The following is a 22,872-nucleotide window of genomic DNA, read 5'->3' as shown; positions in this document are numbered from 1 at the left end:
TTGTAGACTTGTAGACTTTTTCAAGCAAAAGTTGACAAATTCACAAGGCAAAACTTTTTCAAGCAAAAAGGCACACCCCTGTGGACTTTTGTAAGCAAAATTAATGCATTGTAGACTTCTAACAAGCCGAATTGACAGGTAGACTTTTTCAAGCAAAAATTGACAAATTTAGCCTCGTAGACTTTGTCAATTTTTCCTGAAAAAAGGCCTACAAGGCTATGTGAACGCCTTGTGAACTTGTCAAATTTTTCTTGAAAAAGTCAAATATATAGCCTTGTGAACTTGACAAAGTTTGCTCTAAAAAATCTACAACGCTAAAGCCTTGTGAATTTTCTTGAAAAGGTCTACAAGGCTGTAGCCTTGGAAATGTTTGCTTAAAAAAGTCTACAAGGCTTTCGATTGTCAAAGTTTGCTTGAAAAAATCTACAAGGCCTTGGAACCTGTCAAATTTTGCTTGAACAAATCTACAAGGCCTATGTGCAGGCCTACTTGTCAAATTTAGTCTTCAATTTGTGGCTCAAATTGGTTATAAATAATTGTTGGTATTATTAGGTGTTAAACTTAAATAATGTTAAAGAAAATTTGTGCAAAGAGTTAGTCAGAGTGACGACCAGGCATTCAGGGGACTCAAAGTCTGATCGAAACCAGCGTGGTGATCACCCATTAGAACCCTTAAGGGATTGGACATCCCGGTCCCTCCTTTACTCTCCCACCCGGACTATCTTCATCCTTACCTATTTTGGGGATAGACATGACGGACCCCAATCCATTACTGGTGCCAGCAGTAAAAGTCATGTCCCTCTTGGTACGGGTAGGATTCGAACCGGGTGTACCAGCTCTGGATAGCACGCAATTGAACTATCCAGTGCACCGTGTCGCCACAGTGCCCGTTGGTGCTTGAAGGAGGTTTTAGACCCTACTTATATAATTCACTGCGTCCAACCAAAATACGAAAAAAAAACGACACCCGCGGGAATTGAACCCGGATCACGTGGCTGCCACTCGAAAGCATGTTTCGTTTAGCAACGACCCATCTGCTTCTTCAAGTAAATGCACTAGACTTATAGTTAGTAAAACACAATTTAAACAACCTCAGTATTAAAAACACTCCGTTCATGACGTATTTTTAAAATGACTGTGTCATTATTATTTTAACTCGGAGGTTTATTACTTTTGAGGAAATTATATATTTATTTAAGAAAACTTTACTGATGAAATTTAGGTCCCAAACTAAACAGAAATCACAAGGGTAAGCCTAGCAGTATTATCAGATTTGGGCCGAACACTTAACAAAAATCAAATGGGGGAAAGTCCAGCAAGTTTCATCAGATTTTTGCCCAAACTTAACAAATCAATCACAAGGTAAAAGTCCAGCAGTTTTATAAATTGTGGGCCTAAATTTTTGAAAATCACAAGAGCATAGTACATCAGTTTTATCTGATTTGTTGCTAAAAACTAAATCAAAAAATCACAAGGGGTATGTCCAGCATTTTTATCGGATTTCGACCGAAAATTTACAAAAATCGCAAGGATTATTACCGGAATTCGGTCAAAAATTAAAAAAAAATAACAAAATCGACAAAACGGCACAAGGGTTAGCATTTTTTTCCAACTTGCATTTCTAATTTTTTTTTATATATAAAAGAACACAACTCCCTTATTGAGAAAACATGCCTTATAACTTAATTTAAAGTCATATTCACTCAATTTAAACAAAACGTAAAAACTATAAATTTCGGTATTTGATTGATTTTCTATCATTTTATTTCAATGCTTCACGCAAGCTACAAGACCTCCATCATAAACATTGTACCTATGAAACTATGGAAATATAAAACCCTATTCATAAATACCTCATAGTTTCACTGTTCCTATTGGTGGAGAGCGCGTCACGTGGGTGTGTATAAACCTTTGTTTATGACCAGTAAAAAGTGCTGAAACATGGGCGTGACACGCAACCATGCACCTGTTCATTCCTATTGGTCGAGACCAACGGCTAAACAGTTGTGCCACATCACACGATACGCGCGACGCGCACAGCATTCCCTTATAAGGAGCTGTTAACACGAGGGCGGCGGACGGCTTTACCATTTCATAGCTGGAGGGGTGTTGTGTTGAAAGAAATCATTGAACAATTTTAATTTGTGCATTTATTTTACTTTTTGCCCAAAAAAGTGTTGATGTTTTTGACCGAAAAGGTATTAATAAATGGGAATCAAAGTGTGTTGAATCAGTTTTCAACTAGTGGTTTAAACCCGCCGAGGCCTGGTTCTTGATAATTTACCTCGACTTCGTCTCGGTAAAATTATCAAGAACCAGGCCTCGTTGGGATTAAACCACTAATTGAAAACCTCTTCACCACCTCTTCCCTTATTCCAATGGAGGTCAAAACCCTTTAATGAAAATCAAATTAAAATCATCAACCATTTCATATTTACATCTGAAATCTTATATAACAACCTACATTTGTAATAAATATTACAAATGTCATTTAAAAATAATGTTTATATGTTACATGTTGGTCACAGCAATGTCTTCTTTGCTGGGGTTAGGTATTAACAATGTTACACTTGTTTATAAATTCTTTCAAGGATTCGAACTGCCTTTAGTAAAAGCCTCGTTCATACTTCCTGCGAATGTGATTTGAACAGTTGAAATGACGACGTCCAACTCATGCATAGCATTCGCAGCAAACACAGGGCTGTGACGCCAAAACTTGTAATAATATACACAAGTTGGTCTACTACATTACAACTAAAAGGTAAAGTTGAAGGCAGTGGACACTATTGGTAATTGTCAAGGACTAGCCTTCACAGTTGGTGTATCTCAACATATGCATAAAATAACAAACCTGTGAAAATTTAAGCTCAATCGGTCATCGAACTTGCGAGATAATAATGAAAGAAAAAACACCCTTGTCACACGTTGTGTGCGTTTAGATGGTTGATTTCGAGACCTCAAGTTCTAAACCTGAGGTCTCAAAATCGAATTCATGGAAAATTACTTCTTTCTCAAAAACTATGGCACTTCAGAGGGTGCCGTTTCTCACAATGTTTTACACCATCAACCTCTCCCCATTACTCGTCACCAAGTGAGGTTTTGTGCTGATAATTATTTTGAGTAATTACCAATAGTGTCCATTGCCTTTAATAGAACTAGGTGTTGGGACTTGTTTGTATTTAAAAGCTTGTGCAGATAATTGGTATGAAAGCAAATATAAATATTGACAGTTGAACAAACTTCATTTGCGTTTACCAGATTGGACCAGATTAGAGTTTGAACATGCAACCTCCGGACTCAAAAATGGGGCACTCTACCAACTGAGCTATCTACCCCTATGTTAACAGGCTCCATATTTTGTCAATACCTTTGTTCGGGGGTGCCAGTCAGAAGCCGCATAACCATTAAAGGGAAGGTACACATTTGGTAATTGTCAAAGACCAGTCTTTTCACTTGATAGTGTATCTCATCATAACCATAAAATAACAAGCCTGTGAAAATTTGGGCTCAATTGGTCATCGAAGTTGCGAGAAAATGATGCACGTAAAAACACCCTTGTTGGACGAATTTGTGTGCTTTCAGATAAGAATAACAGGTTCTAGCTAGAAGTCTTTTATTATTACCTCTTTCTCAAAAACTATGTTACTTCAGAGGGAGTCGTTTCCCACAATGTTTTAGATTATCAACAGCTCTCCAATGCTTATTACCAAGTCAGTTTTTAAGTTAATATTTGTTTTGAGTAATTACCAAACGTGTACCTTCCCTTTAACTGCCGTGTAGCTAGGGATCAAACCCAGGTTTGCGATACAACCTGGGCATCGGCAGCAGAGGGATCACCTTATAAACGAATGTGACTTTTCAATTATTTTTAAAAGATATCTGACTGGGTTTGTGAGTTTCTATTTACAAAATAATTTACAAATGGTATAAATATTGTTCATGGTGGAAAATTTGAGCTAAGAATAATCCTAGCAGTTTTTCGTGAGATCGGCTGCTGGGCCCAATTTCATGGCTCTGCTTACCGTAAGCACAGAACCGGCGCTTACGGTAGCAGGGAATTCTGTGCTTACGACAAGCGTATTTCATGGGTTAGCGGCAAATTTTTGCTTCTGCGCGTGCGTACTCCAAATTACTAGGCATTCTATGCTTACAAGGCTGGCACAGAAATTCGGCACTAGCATGTCAAGCGGGGAATCGCGATCGTAAGCGCAGAATTCGGCGGTAAGCAGAGCCATGAAATTGGGCCCTGGTCTTGTTGGAAAAGCAAACCGTCTCAAAATGCCGGAGCTGAGTTTAGACTTGTTGATTCAAGGATTCCTCTGAAATCGGTTCTCTCTTCAAAAAAAGATTGGCAGGCATGATAAGGAGACAACGAAGGCGATTGCCTCCATGTCCCCTGGTCATTGCCTTGGTGCCCTTCAAATGCTCCAGCAGAAATTTACCATATCCTCATAGGATAGAATGCCCTTTACCAAGAAGAAAAGTCCCTGATGCCTTTGCCCTTTCAAAAACGAAGCATACAGGCCCGGATTGGAATGGCACATTGGTTTCCGTTGATGAATGACAACTACTTGTCAACAGAGGGCGCTCTATACTCCTGAAGCTCCTCGTTATGTCGTTTCTTGTTGAGTAGCTTCAGTGCTAGCGTATCCATGGAGTTGTCCTCGCCTTCAGTGCTGATTTCAACGTTGTATGCATTGGCCTGAAAATGAACAAAATTCAATATTATTACAATTCTTGTTAGGAAATATCTAATATTTACCCTTTTTATTGATGTTAGTCTTGCAAAGGAGATAAAAACTGGAATTACCCTGAAACCAATGTGTATTTTAAAGCACTGTATACTCGGTATTTTGCTCAAAGTATTTCTGTTATGCAATAATGTGTGCTTCACACTTGAGTGGTCAAACAATAGACCGATCCATTAAAGACAGTGGACACTATTGGTACTTGTCAAAGACTAGCCTTCACAGTTGGTGTATCTCAACATATACATAAAACAATAAACCTGTGAAAATTTGAGCTCAATCGGTCATAAAAGTTGCGAGATAATAACGAAAGAAGAAAACACCCTAGTCACACGAAGTTGTGTGCGTTTAGATGGTTGATTTCGAGACCTCAAGTTCTAAACTTGAGGTCTCGAAATCAAATTCGTGGAAAATTACTTCTATCTCGAAAACTAGCCGTTTCTCACAATGTTTTATACTGCCAACCTCTCCCAATTACTCTTTGCCAAGTGAGGTTTAATGCTAATAATTATTTTGAGTAATTACCTATAGTGTCCACTGCCTTTAAAGGGCACAAAGGCATTTTCTTCTTGATAAAGGGCACCCTTTATGAGGAACTTGTAAATTTCTACTGGGGCATTTCAAGGGCACCAAGGCAATGACCAGGGTTCATGGAGGCAGTCGCCTTTATTGCCTTTATGAAGTATCAGGCCAGCCGTCAATTTCACCGAACTCTTCCCAACTTGGGATTAATCTTAGGACTTAGGACGAGTAAAGTTTTGTATCCAAAGACGTAGGAAGCATTGAACCCATCCTAAGTTAGGACGGGTTACTCCTCCTACATGTAACTCGTGAAATCGGCTGCTGCTGATTAATCTTAGGACTTAGGACGAGTAAAGTTTCATATCCAAAGACGTAGGAAGCATTGAACCCATCCTAAGTTAGGACGAGGTACTCGTCCTAACTCGTGAAATCGGCTGCTGCTGATTAAATTAACTTTTCTAAGAGTCCTCTTTTTATAACAAGAACACAGGAATAGTAATGATAACAGCGCTTCATAAACATTCGCCATTATTAACTTTGAGGAAAACCGAAACGTTTACCAGTTGTAGCGTTGCCAGGAACAGTCGGCTAATATCATGGGCCCGGTGTTCTTCAACGAGCTTACTGAACGGGACGGATTGATTGGACGTCTTCTCTTTCTGCTGAACTTCCTCGAGGCGGTTGATCACGATCGTCCCGTAGTCGTGGATGTCAAAGAAACCAAACTTTTCCTGTTGTGAAATCAGAGACGTAATACTTTAAGGGAAGGTATGCGTTTGGTACTTACTCTTAAAAATAATGACAATAAAAATTTAATGGGAAACTTTAGACTATCTGCCAATCACCAAGAGAGGGCGCTCTTCACCAGGTAATGTCAACAACTTAGGAATAGGAGAAGCATGAGGGACGGTCACTGACAGCAAATAGAAATACCTTGTGTTTTGCGTGTTTTTGATTTTGTATTTTAGATTTAGCCAAACTGTATTTTGTTTTTCATAACACATTGCCAGCATAAACCAAACTGTTCTGGAACAGGACGTACTGGACACGAGTTCCCCAAGGATAACAAGCGGTGTGCATGAGTTTTTGGGAGTGTTTCTTCTAGGATAATTAGCAAAAATTCCAAAATGCTGACCTACCAAAAATTGAGAAGAAATCTGAAGTTTAGTTGTATGACAATGTATCTGATTTAATTTTCAAGAGGCTGAGAGACTTCTAAATATTTTTTGAGTATTTCTGAATTGTTAGCATTTACCATTGTTTGCTATAGGAGTTGTGCACCCTTACCTGGTAGGTCTGCTGCCCTCTAGTGGCAGAGTACTCAAAAAGTCTCCCATTGGTTAGAAATGCAGCAGCTTTTGATAGTAACAAGCATTTTGAGAATAATCATAATAATAACAATTCTTATATAGCACATTTCACAATAACCGTATCAATGCGCTTTACATTAGTGCCCTGGTCATAGGGCCAATAAACATCCCTTTTGTTTGTCAGCTCCCTTGGGAGTATACAACCTGGGCAACAATTTATATCGCTCCAAAGGCTTTTTCATTCACAATATCAACCTCTACCCTGTCAGGTACCTATTTATACCCCTGGGTGAAGAGAAGCAATTATAGTAAAGTGTCTTGCTCAAGGACACAAGTGTCACGACCGGGATTCGAACCCACACTCTGGTGACTTAGCACCAGAACTTGAATTTGATGCTCTTAACCACTCAGCCATGACACTCTGTTCAGCAGAGTGTGGGTTCGAATCCCGGTCGTGACATTTGTGTCCCTGAGCAAGCAACTTTACTATAATTGCTTCTCTCCACCAAGGGGTAAAAAGGTACCTTTGAGGGCACAGATGGTTCTTGTGGTTGGTTTAGCTACAGTGCGCTACATATTTGGCAGCACAGGCTGTTTACTCCCCAGGGAGCTGAGATGGTTTAAGGAATGAAATGGCCCAGTGATCAGGGTAATAATGTTTGAAGCGCCAAATCCAAAAAGGGGTAAGGGGTTGTGATGGATAAATCTTTCCTTACCTCTCGGTTAAGTATAGGGGTGATTCTATCCTCCCACCGTCCGACACGCTGAGCCAACTCGGTCACTTGGGTGAATTGCTGAGCACTGGTCATGTATGCTTCCTGTAAAAAAAACCCATTAGTACTGGATTTATAAAGCGCCAAAGTACCAAAGGATGCAAGGCGCTTACTAAATGCAAGAGGCTCATGAGGAGAAAAAGAAAGACCGAAGTGACGGTGACAACCAGCTACAGATTGGAGAACAGGGGCGGATTGCAATAAAACAGTCTTAGTCAGCGGTCTTAGACCAGTCAGTTAAAGCCGGCTATCTGCCTAAGACGGTCTTAGCTTAGTCAGTCATTAAGCCTGTTGCAATAAGCCGGTGCAACAAGTCGGCGAAAAGTAATGCAATACGATCAAGTGTCCCATTATACTTAGCACTTCTGCAGGCACTGGCGGTATGGCATTGTTCTTATTGCTTTGGTTAAATCATTGGATCTCAAATCTGTGAGTTGTATCAGTTTTATATTTACGATACACTGTATCATCATCATAATCCCCCTCAAGGGTGTAATCTATTTCTAAAATACAATCTCGTCGTAGAGCTCTTTGCATCAAATCATCTACAACTAACAAATGCAGCGCCATCTTAAAAAACCAAAACAAAGACCGATTATTGCCAGCTCAGAGCAGGCTTAAGATTTAAGACTGGCTATAATTAAAGACCGTGCTATTGCAATCGGTCTATAATTAAAGACTGTCTAAGCGCGTTTCAAGTTAGCCGGCTATAGCGCATAGATCGGTGTAAGACCGCTTGGTGCAATCCGCCCCAGGTGAGTCTTGAGACCCTTTTTGAAGGACAGAACAGCCCATGTTTCGCCGGTAAAAACACATACATTTTCTACCTGGCTGCCAAACACAAAGGTTTTGCCCGGCGGTATGCGCGCGAACCATGTTATGGTTTTCGAATGACGTCAGAGGTCACATCGTCTATAGGAGTACAACAATAGAATAAAATGTGTTGTGGTCAAGCGGTTTAGAGCACCGGAATCAAACTCTGGTGTTTCTGATCAGCAGAGTGTGGGTTGGAGTCCCGGTCGTGGCACTTCTGGAAGATTTGTTACCATAAATGATTTTTCCTTTGGTTGGGACACTAAGCATGAGGTCTCACGACATGAACCGGGAATGGTACTCAGGCTAAATAAAAAAGACTAGATCGATTTAAAGTAATATAAAAAATCAAAAAAAAAAATCAGAGTGTATCCGAACAGAATTAATGAACAGTTTCTTGTGAATGATTGGTTGAATACGCACCACATGTTTTCGCACCAGTTCTTCATAACTTGTTACAATCTCCTGTGTGCTTGGGAATTCTTCAGCTATCACAAAACAAATTAAAGGAAAACATGAGAAGGGAGAAATCTAGAATACTGGTTCGAAGCAAATTCATTCCAATCCCCCAAAATTGCTTCCTAACTGGAGGACGATCTCACAGATGTAAAGAGTCGAGCGTCTCATACAACAGGTTTTGTTTGTTTGCTTAGATGATCTTCGGGTCATTCCGTGTCAAATCACCCAAAAAAAAGACAATTTTAAACCCTACCCTCTTCAAATTTGCTCAAATTTTTTTTATGGGGTAATAATGGCTCAACAAGCTCAAATTTCAGTCAATTTCGTTGATTTCGGTCAAAATGCGGCTGACCTCTGACATTCAAACAACCATAAATCGGTACCCATTGGGTCACATTTGTGAAAATTGGTGTCTTTGGAAAGGAAATTGCATAAGCTTTCCAAATCTGCCATTCCTTTCTTTGTAGGAGCATGTTTAGGTTTAGTAACCTTTTGACCTTTACTTTGACCTTGGATTTGACCTTGTGGATCACGTGATCTGGAGATGAACTCCGGTGAAAATTTACTCCCATATGTTTTCTCCACAATATAAAAAAATTAGAGATATAATAATTTTGGCTTGCTTCCAGGCTCCGCTCAAAGTTGCCCTACTTGCCTATTCCTATTCAAAGTACATGTACATTACATACATGTCCATACATATGTATATCATGATGTTGCTAGAGGTCCACTAGCCTCACTTGATATACATACGTATGGACATGTATGTTATGTACATGTACTTTGCGTAGGAATAGGCCACTAGGGCCACTTTGATTGGAGCTTGAAGGCAAGCCAAAGATATTATAGCTCTAATTTTTTTATATTGTGGCGAAAACATATGGGGGTAAATTTTCACGTAAGTTCATCTCCAGATCACGTGATCCACAAGGTCAAGTCCAAGGTCAAAGTAGAGGTCAAAAGGTTATCAAACCTAAACATTTTCCTACAAAAAAAGTAATGGCAGATTTGGAAAGCTTACACAATTTCCTTTCCAAAGACACCAATTTCAACCAATTTGACCCAAAGTTTACCGATTTATGGTCATTTGAATGTCAGAGGTCAGGCGCATTTTGACTGAAATCAACAAGAAAGAGCATGCCGTAGCGCGAAAACCGTTTATTGGATGGAGCTGAAATTTGAAATTTGAGCTTGTTGAGCCATTATTACCCCATAAAAAAAATTTGAGCAAATTTGAAGAGGGTAGGGTTTAACCCATTGGGTGATTTGACACGGAATGACCCCTTCCTGTTAAGGGAACTCTGCAGACTGTGAGGCAAAAGTAATCACTTATTATGTTCCAAATATGAGATCTTCAAGGTGATAACAGAGTTTGTAAAATTTGAACTTTGAACACAAAGCCTCCTGTTGTTTGAGAGTTTGTGCTTCAGGCTTGAAGAGTCAAAGAATGTGGGCTCTAGCGGTTGTTAACATAATTGGGGCGGACAGGGATAAAGGGTTTTTGTAGATCCATTTTATTTGCCATGACATGAATTCCTAGTCACTGTGAATGAAGATGCATGTTATAAAATTTACCTGTATAAGTTTCAGAGAGAAAAAAGTTTTTGAGAGAAAAAAAAGAGTGAAAATCACAGAGCAGTGTTTCCAGGTCCAGGAGAGTTGCGTCACATGCAAAATTAATTTTTGTCTCCCGGGACAAAACTTTTTTTTTGTGAATTTTTTTTTTTACTCATTTCTCAAAAAACTACAGCACCTCAGGAAATTTTAAGGAAGCTTTCTAACATCATTTTAATCGCATAAGTTTAATTTAAATCTGTGGACATTGTGTTTTGTGTCATAAAAAAGGTACCAGAACCTTTTAAACATGGACTCCAACTTACCAGGTCTGTCTTCTACACCATACGCACAATCGAACCCAACACCGCCCTCATTGTCGACGTCATCATCTTCAGCTCCGCCAAAATCTTCTATTCCTCCTTCCATGGCCAAAGGGTCTGGGATCGGATTGAAATCATTCTCATCTTCCGCCTCTCGTTCTGCCAGCTCTTCTAATTTACCTTCCCGGGCCTTGATTGGTCAGAAAGATAAAACAACAATACATTTGAATCTAGGATTTTTTTTATAATAGACGACCCATTAGGCTCCACCAACGGCGCGTGTGTGAGCAAGAACACGTGAGCCTTTCCAATGCCATTCTGCACAACTCTGTCGTGCACAACCAAGCATACGCGCACGCATGTCGGACCTTATTTTGTCGGACTTTTGGCTGCTCAATGGTTGTGATTGGTCAATACGCAATTGGGCGAAGCTTAATGGATCCCAGAGCTGCCAACATTTACATCTTGCAATCAGAGACTTTTATTTCACAGGAATCATAATCTGGCACATTTTAATTGGACCTGTGGCCGACATATTCTACGAGCCTACTCAAGATAACCTGCACAAGAAGCATCAAGTTACAGAGCAACTGGTCCACTCTCATTATTCTTTGATCTTCTTTAATCAAGGAAGTGTTGTGGCCGAGCGGTTAAGAGCACCAAATTCAAACTCTGGTGTTTCTGATCAGTAGAGTGTGGGTTCGAATCCCCAGTTGTGACTCTTGTGTCCTTAAGCAAGACATTTAACTTTTGCTTCGTCCTTTGAATGGGACGTAAAGAGGTTGGTCCCATGTATTGTGTAAACGCGTGTAACAGAACCCAGTGCACTTATCGAAAAGACAAGGGGTTTGCCCGGTGTTCCTATATTTTGATTGTCTGCATATACTGCAAATCTTCGTCCCACTCACCTTGCAGTAAAAATTTTTGGCGCTTTGAATCCTGATCCTTTGGCAAAAGGCAGGTTATAAACACAATTATTATTATTATTATTATTAATCTTGTGAGATGTCTAACTGCATGCATTTGAAGTAAAATCGCAGCACACTTGCATTGTCACAGTAAGTTTACTATAAAAGCGAACTACAAGTGCCATGCAAGTGCTCGAAAGTTTTCAACAAGCATGCACGCAAAGTAGCCACGTTATGGGAGGCAATCAGCATTGTCTTTCAGTACATCCCTACCAGGGGTTACTGACGAGAGGTATTCAATGCGCTGTCTGTCATAGCGAGGCTGGGTTTAAATAACATTAATTACCAGGAGCTCTTTTTCTTTCCTGCGGGCCGTCTGCTGTCTTTTAAACTCGACGTAGTATAAGTTATCAAACTCGGGAAATAGTGGCCTCTTGAGGGCGCTGTTTGGAAACTTGGATGCGTGGGAATAATCTGTAAAATATACAAAAACAAATGCAAAGCAGGAAAATGTAAAGGTTATTGTGATATGATTTTTAAAATTTAGTAAATCAAGAAAAACTAAATCAAATACAGGCATATTTCACCTTTATTCGAAAAAAGGTAGGGCTGACGTACGTGGTTCAGGCTTTTAAAGACAGTGGACACTATTGGTAATTGTCAAAGACCAATCTTGTCACTTGGTGTATCTAAACATCTGCATAAAATAACAAACCTGTGAAAAATGAGCTCAATTGGTCGTCGAAGTTGCGAGATATGAATGAACTAAAAAATAACCTTGTCACACGAAGTTGTGTGCTTTCAGATGCTTGATTTCGGGACCTCAAATTCTAAACTTGAGGTCTCGAAATCAAATTCGTGCCAAAAAAAGGCTTCTTTCTCGAAAACTACGTCACTTCAGAGGAAGCCGTTTCTCACAACGTTTTACTATCAACTTCTCCCCATTGCTCGTTACCAAGTGACGTTTTATGCTGATAATTAATTTGAGTAATTACCAATAGTGTCCACTGCCTTTACGGGTTTTGTTTACCTTTTTTAGATCAAGTTTTTTGCCATGTTATGAATCCCTACTCACTGTGATTGAAGCTGTAATAATATAATTTACCTGTAGAAGTTTCAACTTCATTAGTCTTCAAGTTTTTTTGAAAAAAATGTGAAAATCACAGAGCAATGTTTTGCGGAGAGTCGCTTAAATCCATTGTACATGCTCAAACACTATTCGTGCTAAAATTAGACAATTTTGTTTTTTAATGTGAAATTGTTTTTACTCATTTCTCAAAAAAATTACAGCACCTCAGCTCGTATTATTTTAAAGCAAGATTTCTACTATCATATCTTCAAACCGTGTAAGCTTAATGTAAATCAAACAAAAAGTACCAATCATCTTTTAAGTAGAAGAATATCATGTCTGTGAAGTTTTATAAAAAGGGTAAACAACTTGACACACACATTTTTATAATGCATGGTACATTACTTTTGTGTCGGGCCAAAAAAACCCCACTATAATGTGTTGGTTAAAATAACACACCTGTGAAAATTTGAGCTCAATCGGTTGTCGAAGTTGCGAGATATTAATGAAAGAAAAAAAAAACACCCTTGTCGCACCATGGTCACACGAAGTTGAGTGCTCGAAATCAAATTTGAAATCTACGTCACTTCAGATGGAGCTGTTTCTCACAATGTTTTACAACAGCTCCCCATTACTCGTTACCAAGTAAGGTTTTATGATAATAATTAATTTGAGTAATTACCAATAGTGTCCACTGCCTTTAACTGAAGAAGTTTTCAAGATGAGAATAAGTTTTACTCACAGGCTTTGGAGATGAACTGACTGATGGGAGTCAGGGATTGTGACGGGGGTTTCTCTGGTGATGTTGTCTTCCGTTTTCTTTTCTTACTGCTTGTACCCAGTATTGAGGCTGGTATCTTAAATGGTTTGCCTGAAAGAAAAGAACACAACATAATTTAACTAGTTGGTAAGACACTTGCAAAGGCCATGGGTCAAATCCTACCCGAGTAAAACAACTGTGATTATTTCACAGAACTCAAGAAAGTACTATAATTCAACTGTAGAAGTTTCAGCTTCATTAGTTGTCATGTTCTTGAGAAAAATATTAGGAGTCGCGTAAATTTGTTATAGGCCTACATTATGGAGGTCGAAAAGTGGACATCTGCTTTTCTGGTTTCTCGCAACTGGAAAAGCTGATCGAACATTTTGGACCATTTCATTTTTCTGCTTTGTCACACGGTGGGTCAAAAAAGCTTTTTACTCATTTCTCAAAAACTACAGCTCTTCAGCAAGTAATATTTTAAGGGAAGTATTCTACTATCATATTCTTCAAACATCTCCATTCACAGTAAGCAGGGATTTTTTCATAGCCAAAAACTTTATCTACATAAAGTATCAGAACCCTCTTAGCGAATACAAAGCTTTAAATCCAATATGTTAATGCCCATTAATAGTTATAAATGAGAAATACAGACCTTTCTTGAAGGGTTTTTCTGGAAGGGATTTAGCCTCATGAGGGTCCAGGGTGATCCAGGGGTCAACTGTTTGAACCGGCGGCCGTAACCTGAGTGGCTTTGGTCTGAGCTCACGTCGCGTTTCCATCTATGAATAGAGAAATATGAAAACGTTCTAGGCTACTTAAGTCAAGGCAACGGTCAAAAGAATTAACAATAAGATCTCGCTTAAATTTGAAGTGTACAAAACACTGCTGCTTGCCTCGTTTCTTGTTTGCCTCGTTCTCACCATATAACTCCTGTACTCAGAACATTGCATGGGCTCCAACTTAAGTTTAGCACAGTTTATACAACTATTTTGACAATGGAACACATTGCCTTGGATCGGTCGAGTTGGTCGTTGAAAAGCGTTTGAAACCATTTGTTATGAAATGCAAATGGTTAGATAGATAATTTAAAAGTAGAATATAATGATTCACACAAACATGCCTCGAAATTGCACAGTTTTCCTATTACGTTGAGAACAAAAACGGTCGGGAATTTTGTGATGTTTTAGTTCGCAATGTAAAAGTGATACTTGTGTTGATCATTATATTCTACTTTTAAAATATCTTTTTAACCATTTGCATTTCAGAACAAACGAGTTCAAACGCTTTTCAAAGACCAACCCGTCCTATCCAAGGCAACGTGTCCCTTTATTTTCAAAGCTCAAGCACGTCCATCTCCTGCTTATTTTTCTAAACTTGTTTACCATTATTCCTCTAATTGGACATTACGATCATCGCAACAGTCTTTGCTCAATGCAACTACAAGAGCTTCTTCCACTTTTTATGGTCAAAGATTATTCTCTTATGCTGCTCCATTGCTTTAGAATGGTGTTTCTGTGCGTATTTGCCAGGCTACTTCTTTGCACTGTTTAATGTGTTAAAAACTCATTTGGCTTTTGTCCCTCCAAAAGGAGGAAGCAATAATGTTCAACTGTCTTGCTTAAGGACGCAGGTGTCTTGATCGGGTCTCAAACTCGAAGCCACACTCTGCTGACCAGAAGAAACTTGAGTTCGGTGCTAGGCTTTGACTCAAGCTCTGGTGTTTCTGCAAACTGAGGCTTGAGTTTTGCTGATTTTAAGCTAAGCACAGTGTAAAATCTCAATTTTGCATTTTCGACATAATGTGGCTCTTCACGAAAATGTTGACAAAATATTGCATATTAACTCACCCTATTTGCTTCAGGTTGGGGCTCGTCCGTAAATGACGTCTCTGGTAAATCGGCCATATCGACGTCATCAACTGATCCAAAAGAAGAGAAAAAGAAAAAAAGAATCTTTTACAAACTGCTTCAAAACAAAAATTACTTGTGGTATTTAATTGAGATTCATTTATCAATTCTGGTTTTAAAGGGTCTACATGTATGTATTTTTTGTATGACAAAAAACACAATTTCCACAGGTTTACATTAAACTTACACAGTTTGAAGATAATGATAGTAGAAAATATTACTTGCTGAGGTGCTGTAGTTTTTGAGAAATTAGTAAAACAATGTCATGACAAAAATGTTCATCTCAGTGGTCATGAGACAAAAATTATTTTATTAGCATGTAAAAAACGTATTTTCATGAGATTGTCTTACTCATTTCTCAAAAACTGAAGCATCTCAGAGGCCGATGCCACCTACTCCTAGGGCTGAAACAGGGTTACCCCCTTTTACAGTCCATACGGATGTAGGCTTGGGTATCATCAGTCCGAAGCCTAGCCGGTAGAGCAGAAAGCACTACCTCCCCAATTTTACGTAGCAAGGGTCACGACCAGGATTTGAACCCACACTCTGCTGATCAAACACCAGAGCTTGAATCCGGTACTCTTAAGCCACGACACGCCAAAATGATGAAAGGAGAGAGTTGAAGGGTCAACTTACGACTCATGCTAGCATCGTGGTTAATGGGTGGCTCAGGTCCTTCAGCTTCCGGTTGCTGCTGATTGACAGGCCATTCATTGAAATCGTTGTCGTTACCTGCCCCTGTGAAAAGAAAACCAAATAAATGTGTCTATTGTGCAGAGTTGTGATAGCTGTTGGAAAAAACCTGAACTAAGAAGTACAATGTGTGAAAGCTTACAAGCCAGATGCGTAAAAACGTGGGAGCGCAAAAGCTTCTGAGTGCTAAGCCTGCTTACATACACTTATCTTCGGTTTTTGAAGGCCCTACTCAGCAATCTTATTGTTCCATACTATCATTATTACTATTTATTACTATTTATTCAGCCATTTCACAAAGAACCAAAAGGATTTATCTTTTCATTTTCTTTGATCTCAGTCATAAAATATTTGTAATAAAATTAAAAAAAAAAAACCCTGGATTTGAAGGATAAAACCAAAACTAACATACCTTGAAGATGTGGCAGAGGGGTTGACATCGGCAACCTTCTCATTGATGCCTCTAGTAACGACATATGAGACATATCTAACAATAGAGCTCCCGATCCATGTATAACGGACGTCAGCAACCGGAAATCAGCCATCTTGCCTAAAACCTCCCCCTTGGCACTGATAGATACAATATTAATAAAGAACAAATAAATATTAATGGGTGGAGACCATAGAGCTATATATGTTGACTAGGCCTTGTGAGGGCCTTTATCGCACAGCCCTGACCCCGCAAGGTTCTAAATGGCAGTTTAAGAACGAGTCACTACTCTTTTATTCCCGTTCATTAATGCCTTTTTAAATAAAAGGCGTAATTAAGTAAGAAACTCTGTAAAATGTAGCCAAACGAAACCATTTTTCACAATTTCAAACTCAAGTAGGGTAAGTGCTTTTTGAAAAGGTACAAGAATTTTGCACTGACAGAGCGCTATATAACATGCTCTGCGTTTTGAAGCCACCCTGGGCCGGACATGTTTGATGTGGTGCGTGACTATGGAACAATTTAAATTTTAAGAGAACACACATTGCCGGCGTGTGCGCTTGACATACGCGACTGCTTTTTCTTGTACGTCCCCACGCTGCCTAATTATTGTTTGCGCTGAATAGCGTACTAAAAAACGTACCTCATGATGCTCGCAGTTTGTACGCACATCAGCAGACTAGTGCATTCACATTTGTACGCGCATCAGCAGACTAGTGCATTCACATTTGTACGCGCATCAGCAGACTAGTGCATTCGCATTTGCTGCATTTGTTTTGATCGATGACACATAGAAAAGAACAAACGCAATATCATGCAAATAGCCGTACGATTGCCGTACGAAATTTGAAGCTTTTGTATTGGTTTGTATATAAACATGGATGCGCCCACACGGCTTCAAAACTTTAGTGCGTGTATAACGGGGTGTTAGCGCTCTAGTCAATATATATAGCTCATTGCTGGAGACTTGTATCACTGCATTTTTTTTTGGGGGGGGGGGGGGCAGGCCTGATACTTCACGGAGGGTGGTGTCGTGGCCGAGCGGATAAGAGCACCAAACTCAAGCTCTGATGCTTCTGTTCAGCAGAGTGTGGGTTGGAATCCCGGTCGTGACACTTGTGTCCCTGAGCAAGACACTTAACTATAATTGCTTCTCTCTACCCAGGGGTAAATGGGTACCTGTGAGGGCAGAGATGGTGGTTGTGATTGATTTAGCCAAGTAGTGCATTTGTTGCACAAGGCTGTATACTACCCAGGGAGCTGAGATGGTTTAAGGAATGAGTTAAGGCCCACTGACCAGTAATAATGTTGGATGTGTTCGGGTGTGACAAGCACTAAATCAAAACTGGTTGATATTATTATAAATAAATAAGAATAAACTATAGTAAACAGGCGGAGTTCTCTTCTGAGATTAACAAGGAACCGTTTCTTACTCTTTGAGTGGAATGTCATCAGGTCCATCCATTTTCAATAACGACAGCGGAGTCCGTGGAACAATCCTTACCAGCTGTGAAAAGAATCAACATTTCTTCAGTCTTTTAAATGTCCTTTACCGTGGACAAGAAAGTGAGTGACATAATAAGGATCAAGCAGTCAGGCGATACAGGTTGGTGTAGTGGTATCTTTCCTCACCTTCCACCTCTAAGACCTGCCTTTACAGATATCACATCAAATTGATATGAGGCAGAGCTTTCTCCCATCTAGACTATTTAAGAATTTCACTATATGCAAGAATTGCGCAATGTTGGTGTGGAGCACAACAACTACTCACGTTCTCGTTAATATCCGACTCCTTCACATGTAGATCTATGTTCTTAGCTATCTGGATATCATCAAGGGATAAAAACTGGCAGGGCAAAAAAGAGAGAAGACCAAAATTATTATTTGTAAAAAATAAACTAACAAAACTTGTTTAAATGCCCTAGTGATTTCAATAAAACTATAGATCACTGAAACGCGACAAAAAGAAACGACTAAGCGCTAACATTCTTGTACAGCTTTCTGTGGTATGTCATGGCTGAGAGTCGAGTGTGATGAACTCAAGTTATGGAGGCTAAGTTACTGGAGTAAGGGTTTTAATCCTGATCATGAAACTTTAAAAGGTGTGGAATTACACGCAGGCAACGGTCTTGGCCTGGGTTCCCCTTCAAATGTAAAGTTCCCATTGACTTCAAGATTTTCCCAATGGAAGTGCCCCTTTCCAAAATAAAAAATGGCTGGATGAAATTCAAGGCCTGAGATACGTTGCCATAATTGCTTCTCTTCGCCCACGAGTAAATCTACATGTAAATGGGTGCAGGACGGGCAGAGACTGTTTATGGATTTGATCACAAGTAGCAATCTGTGTGTGCCCATTTTGGCTACCGGTGCTGCATAATCCTAAGGAGTTGAGATGAAAGCAGCCTGGAATTTCATCATTGAAAGTGCAAGGACATTTTCATTTTCGCAAAGGGTGCTTCCATTGGAAAATCTTAAAGTCTGTGGGAAGCTTTTGAAGGGGCACCAAGGCCAGGACCAGGGGCAACGGAGGCCACGGCCTCCGCGACCTTCATGTAATTCTAGGCCTAGCAGGCCTGATACTTCACGTAGGCAACAAAGGCGATTGCCTCCAGGCCCCCCTGGTCCTTGCCTTGGTGCCCATCAAATGCTCCAGTAGTAGTTTACAGTTTCCTTATAGGGTGCCCTTTACCAAAAATCAAAAGCCTCTGTGCCCTTGCCCTTGCCCTTTACAAAATGAAGCATACAGGCCTGCCTAGCTACAGAGCTAAAGGCCAAATCACACAGGCCCCGATAACAAGAAGGAAAACGATAACACTAAAAATGCACGCCCTCGATTGGTTGAAATGCTCCACGCAAAATGCGCCCATGCTCATTCAACCAATCGAGGGCGTGCATTTGTATCGTTATTGTTTTCTTTCTCTGTATCGGGGCCTGTTTGACTTGGCCTTAAGATTAAGAGCAAGGAGTACAGGAATAATGTGCAAGGCAAATTGAGTCACCTACCCGACTTGAAAAGCCGAAATAAGTACAAATTGTTATTTGTATGGGTCAAAATGAAAAACAATTGATCAGCTGCAGCCCAAAGGTTATTGTTCCAAACTTTATGAATATGTATTGTTCTTACTTCTTCAGCATTCTTTTGATATGCAAATGAGGCATCTTTGTCCTTCCCCTCATCATCAAGTGACGACTGCTGCTGCAACTTCCTGAAAATATATCAAAATCATTGGCTGATGAGATTTTGGAATTGATGGTTGAAAGGTTCTTTATAACAAATAAGCTTTCCCAATTTTTGTTTAGGGTCATAACCAAAATGACGAGCGTGTCTTTAAGTGAAGGAAATCTTTGGAAAAAGATGAAGGCAAAGACAAAAGGTTATTAATTAGTATGACATGTTGTATGCTCGAATTTCACACTGGATTACCGGCTTGAGGCAAGTGCTTTAAAGTGTTCGGACGTGGAAACTCAAGTCTGGACCAAGTCTGGTGGTCTTGTGTCTCCAGATGTTCAAATGTTGAAAAACAGTAGAGAAAAATCTTTTTGTGTGTTTTGTTCCAATAAAACCGTTTAGATGATGAAATTGTGTTCTCATTTTGTTTCCAATTTGTTCTAATTTTGAATCTATGTAAATAAAATCATGATCCACTAAAGATTCTGAGCTAAAAAGTCCTGCGGACTTGTGGATTTTCCACTCAAATTCGGTATCCGATTTTTATAATGAAGGACTTACTTTTTGCTAGAGAGCAGGTCCAGGGTCTGATAAACCAGCGCATAGAGATACTCAACCTTCTTGCTGTAGATACAAGCTGATCCCTGAATGAGAAGCGCGGCCTCGGCAAAGTTCATCGACGTGGACCCTCCATCAAATGTGATTCGAATCTCCTCGATCTGAGATCAGAAATCAAGAAACACAAATTAATCGAATCACACTTGAATCAAATCACACTTTATCCTTAAGCAAGACACTTAACCATTTTCAGATGGGACGTTACGAAGTTGGTCCTGTGTGTTGTCTACACACGTAAAAGAACCCAGTGCCCTTATCGAAAAGAGAAGGGGTTTGCCCTGGTGTTCCTGGCTGGATTGGCGGCATATTGCGCCACAGCACCTATAGTAAACCATTACTTGTACATGGTGTTTTGTCAAAGGAGTAGATCTCATAAAACCTAGTCCCACATACCTAGCAGAAAATACTGTATGTTTCAGTGCTTTGAGACGCCCTTCCGGTGTATAAAGCGCTATATAAATATTGACTAATTGACTATTATTATTATTATTTTAATATATTTGGTTTGCAGGAACACCTGGGCCTGATTTCCTGGCTCTGCTTACCGTAAGCATAGAATCGTCGCTCATGGAAGCAGGGAATTATGTGCTTACGGCAAGCATATTACATGGGTTAGCGGCGAATTTTGGCTCCTGCGCGTGCGTATTCCACTTTACTACTGAAGGCATTCGATGCTTACAAGGCCTCGGGAAATAGGTCGCTCTTCTGGTCACTCAAAGTCCCTCGAGGGAATAGACGTACACTAGTTACCTCGTTGCCAGTCAATATGTGTAATACTATTATAACTTTTGTGACCTTCCCTTACCTCAGTGAGATAGTCCTCTAACTGGGACGCAATATCAACCTCCCAGTTCTTTGTCAGGTCCCTGATTGGCTGCAAGAGGTGAAGGAACCGAGCCTCTGTAGTATCTCCTTGCGACATCTTGATTTTTATCTCTTCTATAAATTCTCTCTGTAAAAATAAAATAAAACACGAAACATTAAAAAATTTGTTTTTTACCCTTCATATAAAAAGGGTTTGGGTACGTTGTGTACAGCACAACACGTGATCCACAGATTTACACTAAACCTGTACAACACACATGTTGTTCACTGTTTGTGATTAAGACTGGTCTTTGACAATGGGAGACTTTCCAACGCTAGGTCAGGTGGCAGCAGATTTACCAGGTAAATTTCTATTGTTAATGTAGTTCAGAACATGCTCATAATTCTGAGAACAATGGCTTTACCCGGTGCTGTAAGTAAGTGTAAGTCTGCTGCCACCTATCATCCCGGAAAGTATCGTATTTACCAACATGACCAAGCAAACAACAAATTCAAATCAAAGTAAAAGGTGTCAAGTAGGATCATGATCATGGATGGAGCAAAGTTTATTGCTCCATGTTAGGACCAGTGCAGCTGTGCAGTATTGGCAGTGTCAGTGAATGTTTCAATTTAAAATGTTACTGTTGTGTTACTGTTAGATTAGAATTAGAATTAGTTTAGATTTAGATAATAAATAGATTCAATAATTTGAACACTAAAAATATGATGATAAAATAAACTGATAAATAATTAACCGTGTTAACAATACCTAACTAATAGTCACTTCTTCTTAAGTTTTTCTTCTTCCTATAAACTTTATAATAAAGCATGTCAAGTGCTGCTTCAAAAATTGAGATTATCGCATTGCGGCTGGGCGCACGCGCGTGAAACCATGAGACCGTAAGCCAATCAGGTGCACAATATTAATATTATACATGGTGCAAGAAAAACAAAACTGGCCAGCAAGATTACTGACATGACTGACTAGGTGAGACAGTGACAAGTTGAAAAATTGAATGCTTACATTTTTATTGCATGATTAATTAAATATTATATTATTATTATTAAAGCCATTATACACTTTCGGTAAACAGTATTGTCCAAGTCCCACACTTCGTGTATCAAAACTTATAATATATAAAAAAACAATCCTATGGAAATTTAGGTTCAATCGGACATCGGAGTCGGGAGAAAATAATGGGAAAACCCACTCCTGTTTTCGCGCGTTTCGCCGTGTCATGACATGTGTTTATAACAAATCCGTAATTCTCGTTAACGAGAATTTATATTGTTTTACCGTTTTCTCAAAAAGTAAAGCATTTCATGGACTAATTAATATTTCAAGAGAAGTCTTTCACCATTACCTTCTGTAAACCCTGTAAATTATTTGTAAATCTGTGAACTTTTTTTTTTTCTGTACCGAAAGGGTCCAATGGCTTTAACATGATGATTAATAATAATTAATAACAATCAATAAATAATAAAAATTTACTGTAATTGTCTAGAGTGTTACTGTTAACCATGAAAATAACAGTCACGTAGTGTATTCTACATTCCTACAGTGATTCGAGATTTCTACACAGAAAAAATAAAGCCTTCCAGAAAAGAAGTTCCACCCATTCCACACAAACTAAATGAATAGCGCCCCCACCATGATGAGTTACCATCACATCAGCAGTCACACGAAACAACGTAAACAACAAGTTTATCCTTACAAAATTGCCTTTTAATTCTTGATTCCTAACTTTAAGAAGCACTAGAATAATACACCTCAACAATTAGATACTCACAAAAACGATTCCTTAGATCATAATGAAATAACACCTCAGGATCAATGGAAAAATCCAAAATATCAACGGGTTTTTAAAAACTCTTCCTTAGGTTAGACCTCCATTTTGGTTTTGGATTATCCCGCGCTACTCGAATGACAGTGACGAATTCCCAAACAGTTGATAACGCGCAAGATGATTGGTTGGGACAGTGACCTACTTAATTTTTCAACCACTCAC

General features: G+C 39.3%; 1 protein-coding gene across 1 annotated transcript; it reads right to left on the bottom strand.

Annotated features, from left to right (window-relative positions):
• Positions 1–1,243: 1,243 nt before the first annotated feature.
• Positions 1,244–22,756, bottom strand: LOC139953874 (condensin-2 complex subunit H2-like). The gene is made up of 17 exons (XM_071953464.1): positions 22,654–22,756; positions 20,865–21,011; positions 20,003–20,160; positions 19,397–19,478; positions 18,044–18,118; positions 17,706–17,779; positions 16,255–16,412; positions 15,786–15,887; positions 15,090–15,160; positions 13,895–14,021; positions 13,222–13,350; positions 11,757–11,884; positions 10,506–10,692; positions 8,590–8,654; positions 7,297–7,398; positions 5,831–6,001; positions 1,244–4,702 (listed from the first exon to the last, which is right to left on the bottom strand). The coding sequence occupies exons 2-17, from the start codon at positions 20,979–20,981 to the stop codon at positions 4,568–4,570; spliced, it is 1,881 nt and encodes a 626-aa protein (XP_071809565.1). The 5' UTR covers positions 20,982–21,011; positions 22,654–22,756; the 3' UTR covers positions 1,244–4,567.
• Between the last annotated feature and the right edge of the window lie 116 nt (positions 22,757–22,872).

Source organism: Asterias amurensis, chromosome 22 (assembly GCF_032118995.1).
Source record: "Asterias amurensis chromosome 22, ASM3211899v1".
NCBI lineage: Eukaryota > Metazoa > Echinodermata > Asteroidea > Forcipulatida > Asteriidae > Asterias > Asterias amurensis.
Note: the sequence above shows the minus strand (reverse complement) of the source record. Positions and strands in the feature narration are given on the sequence as shown.

Bases quoted from the DNA above. Each gene is read 5' to 3' on its own strand.
- LOC139953874 (XM_071953464.1), bottom strand. From the start codon at position 20,981: ATGTCGCAAGGAGATACTACAGAGGCTCGGTTCCTTCACCTCTTGCAG. The intron at 17,780-18,043 runs GTGAGTAGTTGT...TTCTTTTCACAG, and splicing joins AGTCGGATATTAACGAGAAC to CTGGTAAGGATTGTTCCACG. The intron at 13,351-13,894 runs GTCTGTATTTCT...CTTTTCTTTCAG, and splicing joins AGAAAAACCCTTCAAGAAAG to GCAAACCATTTAAGATACCA.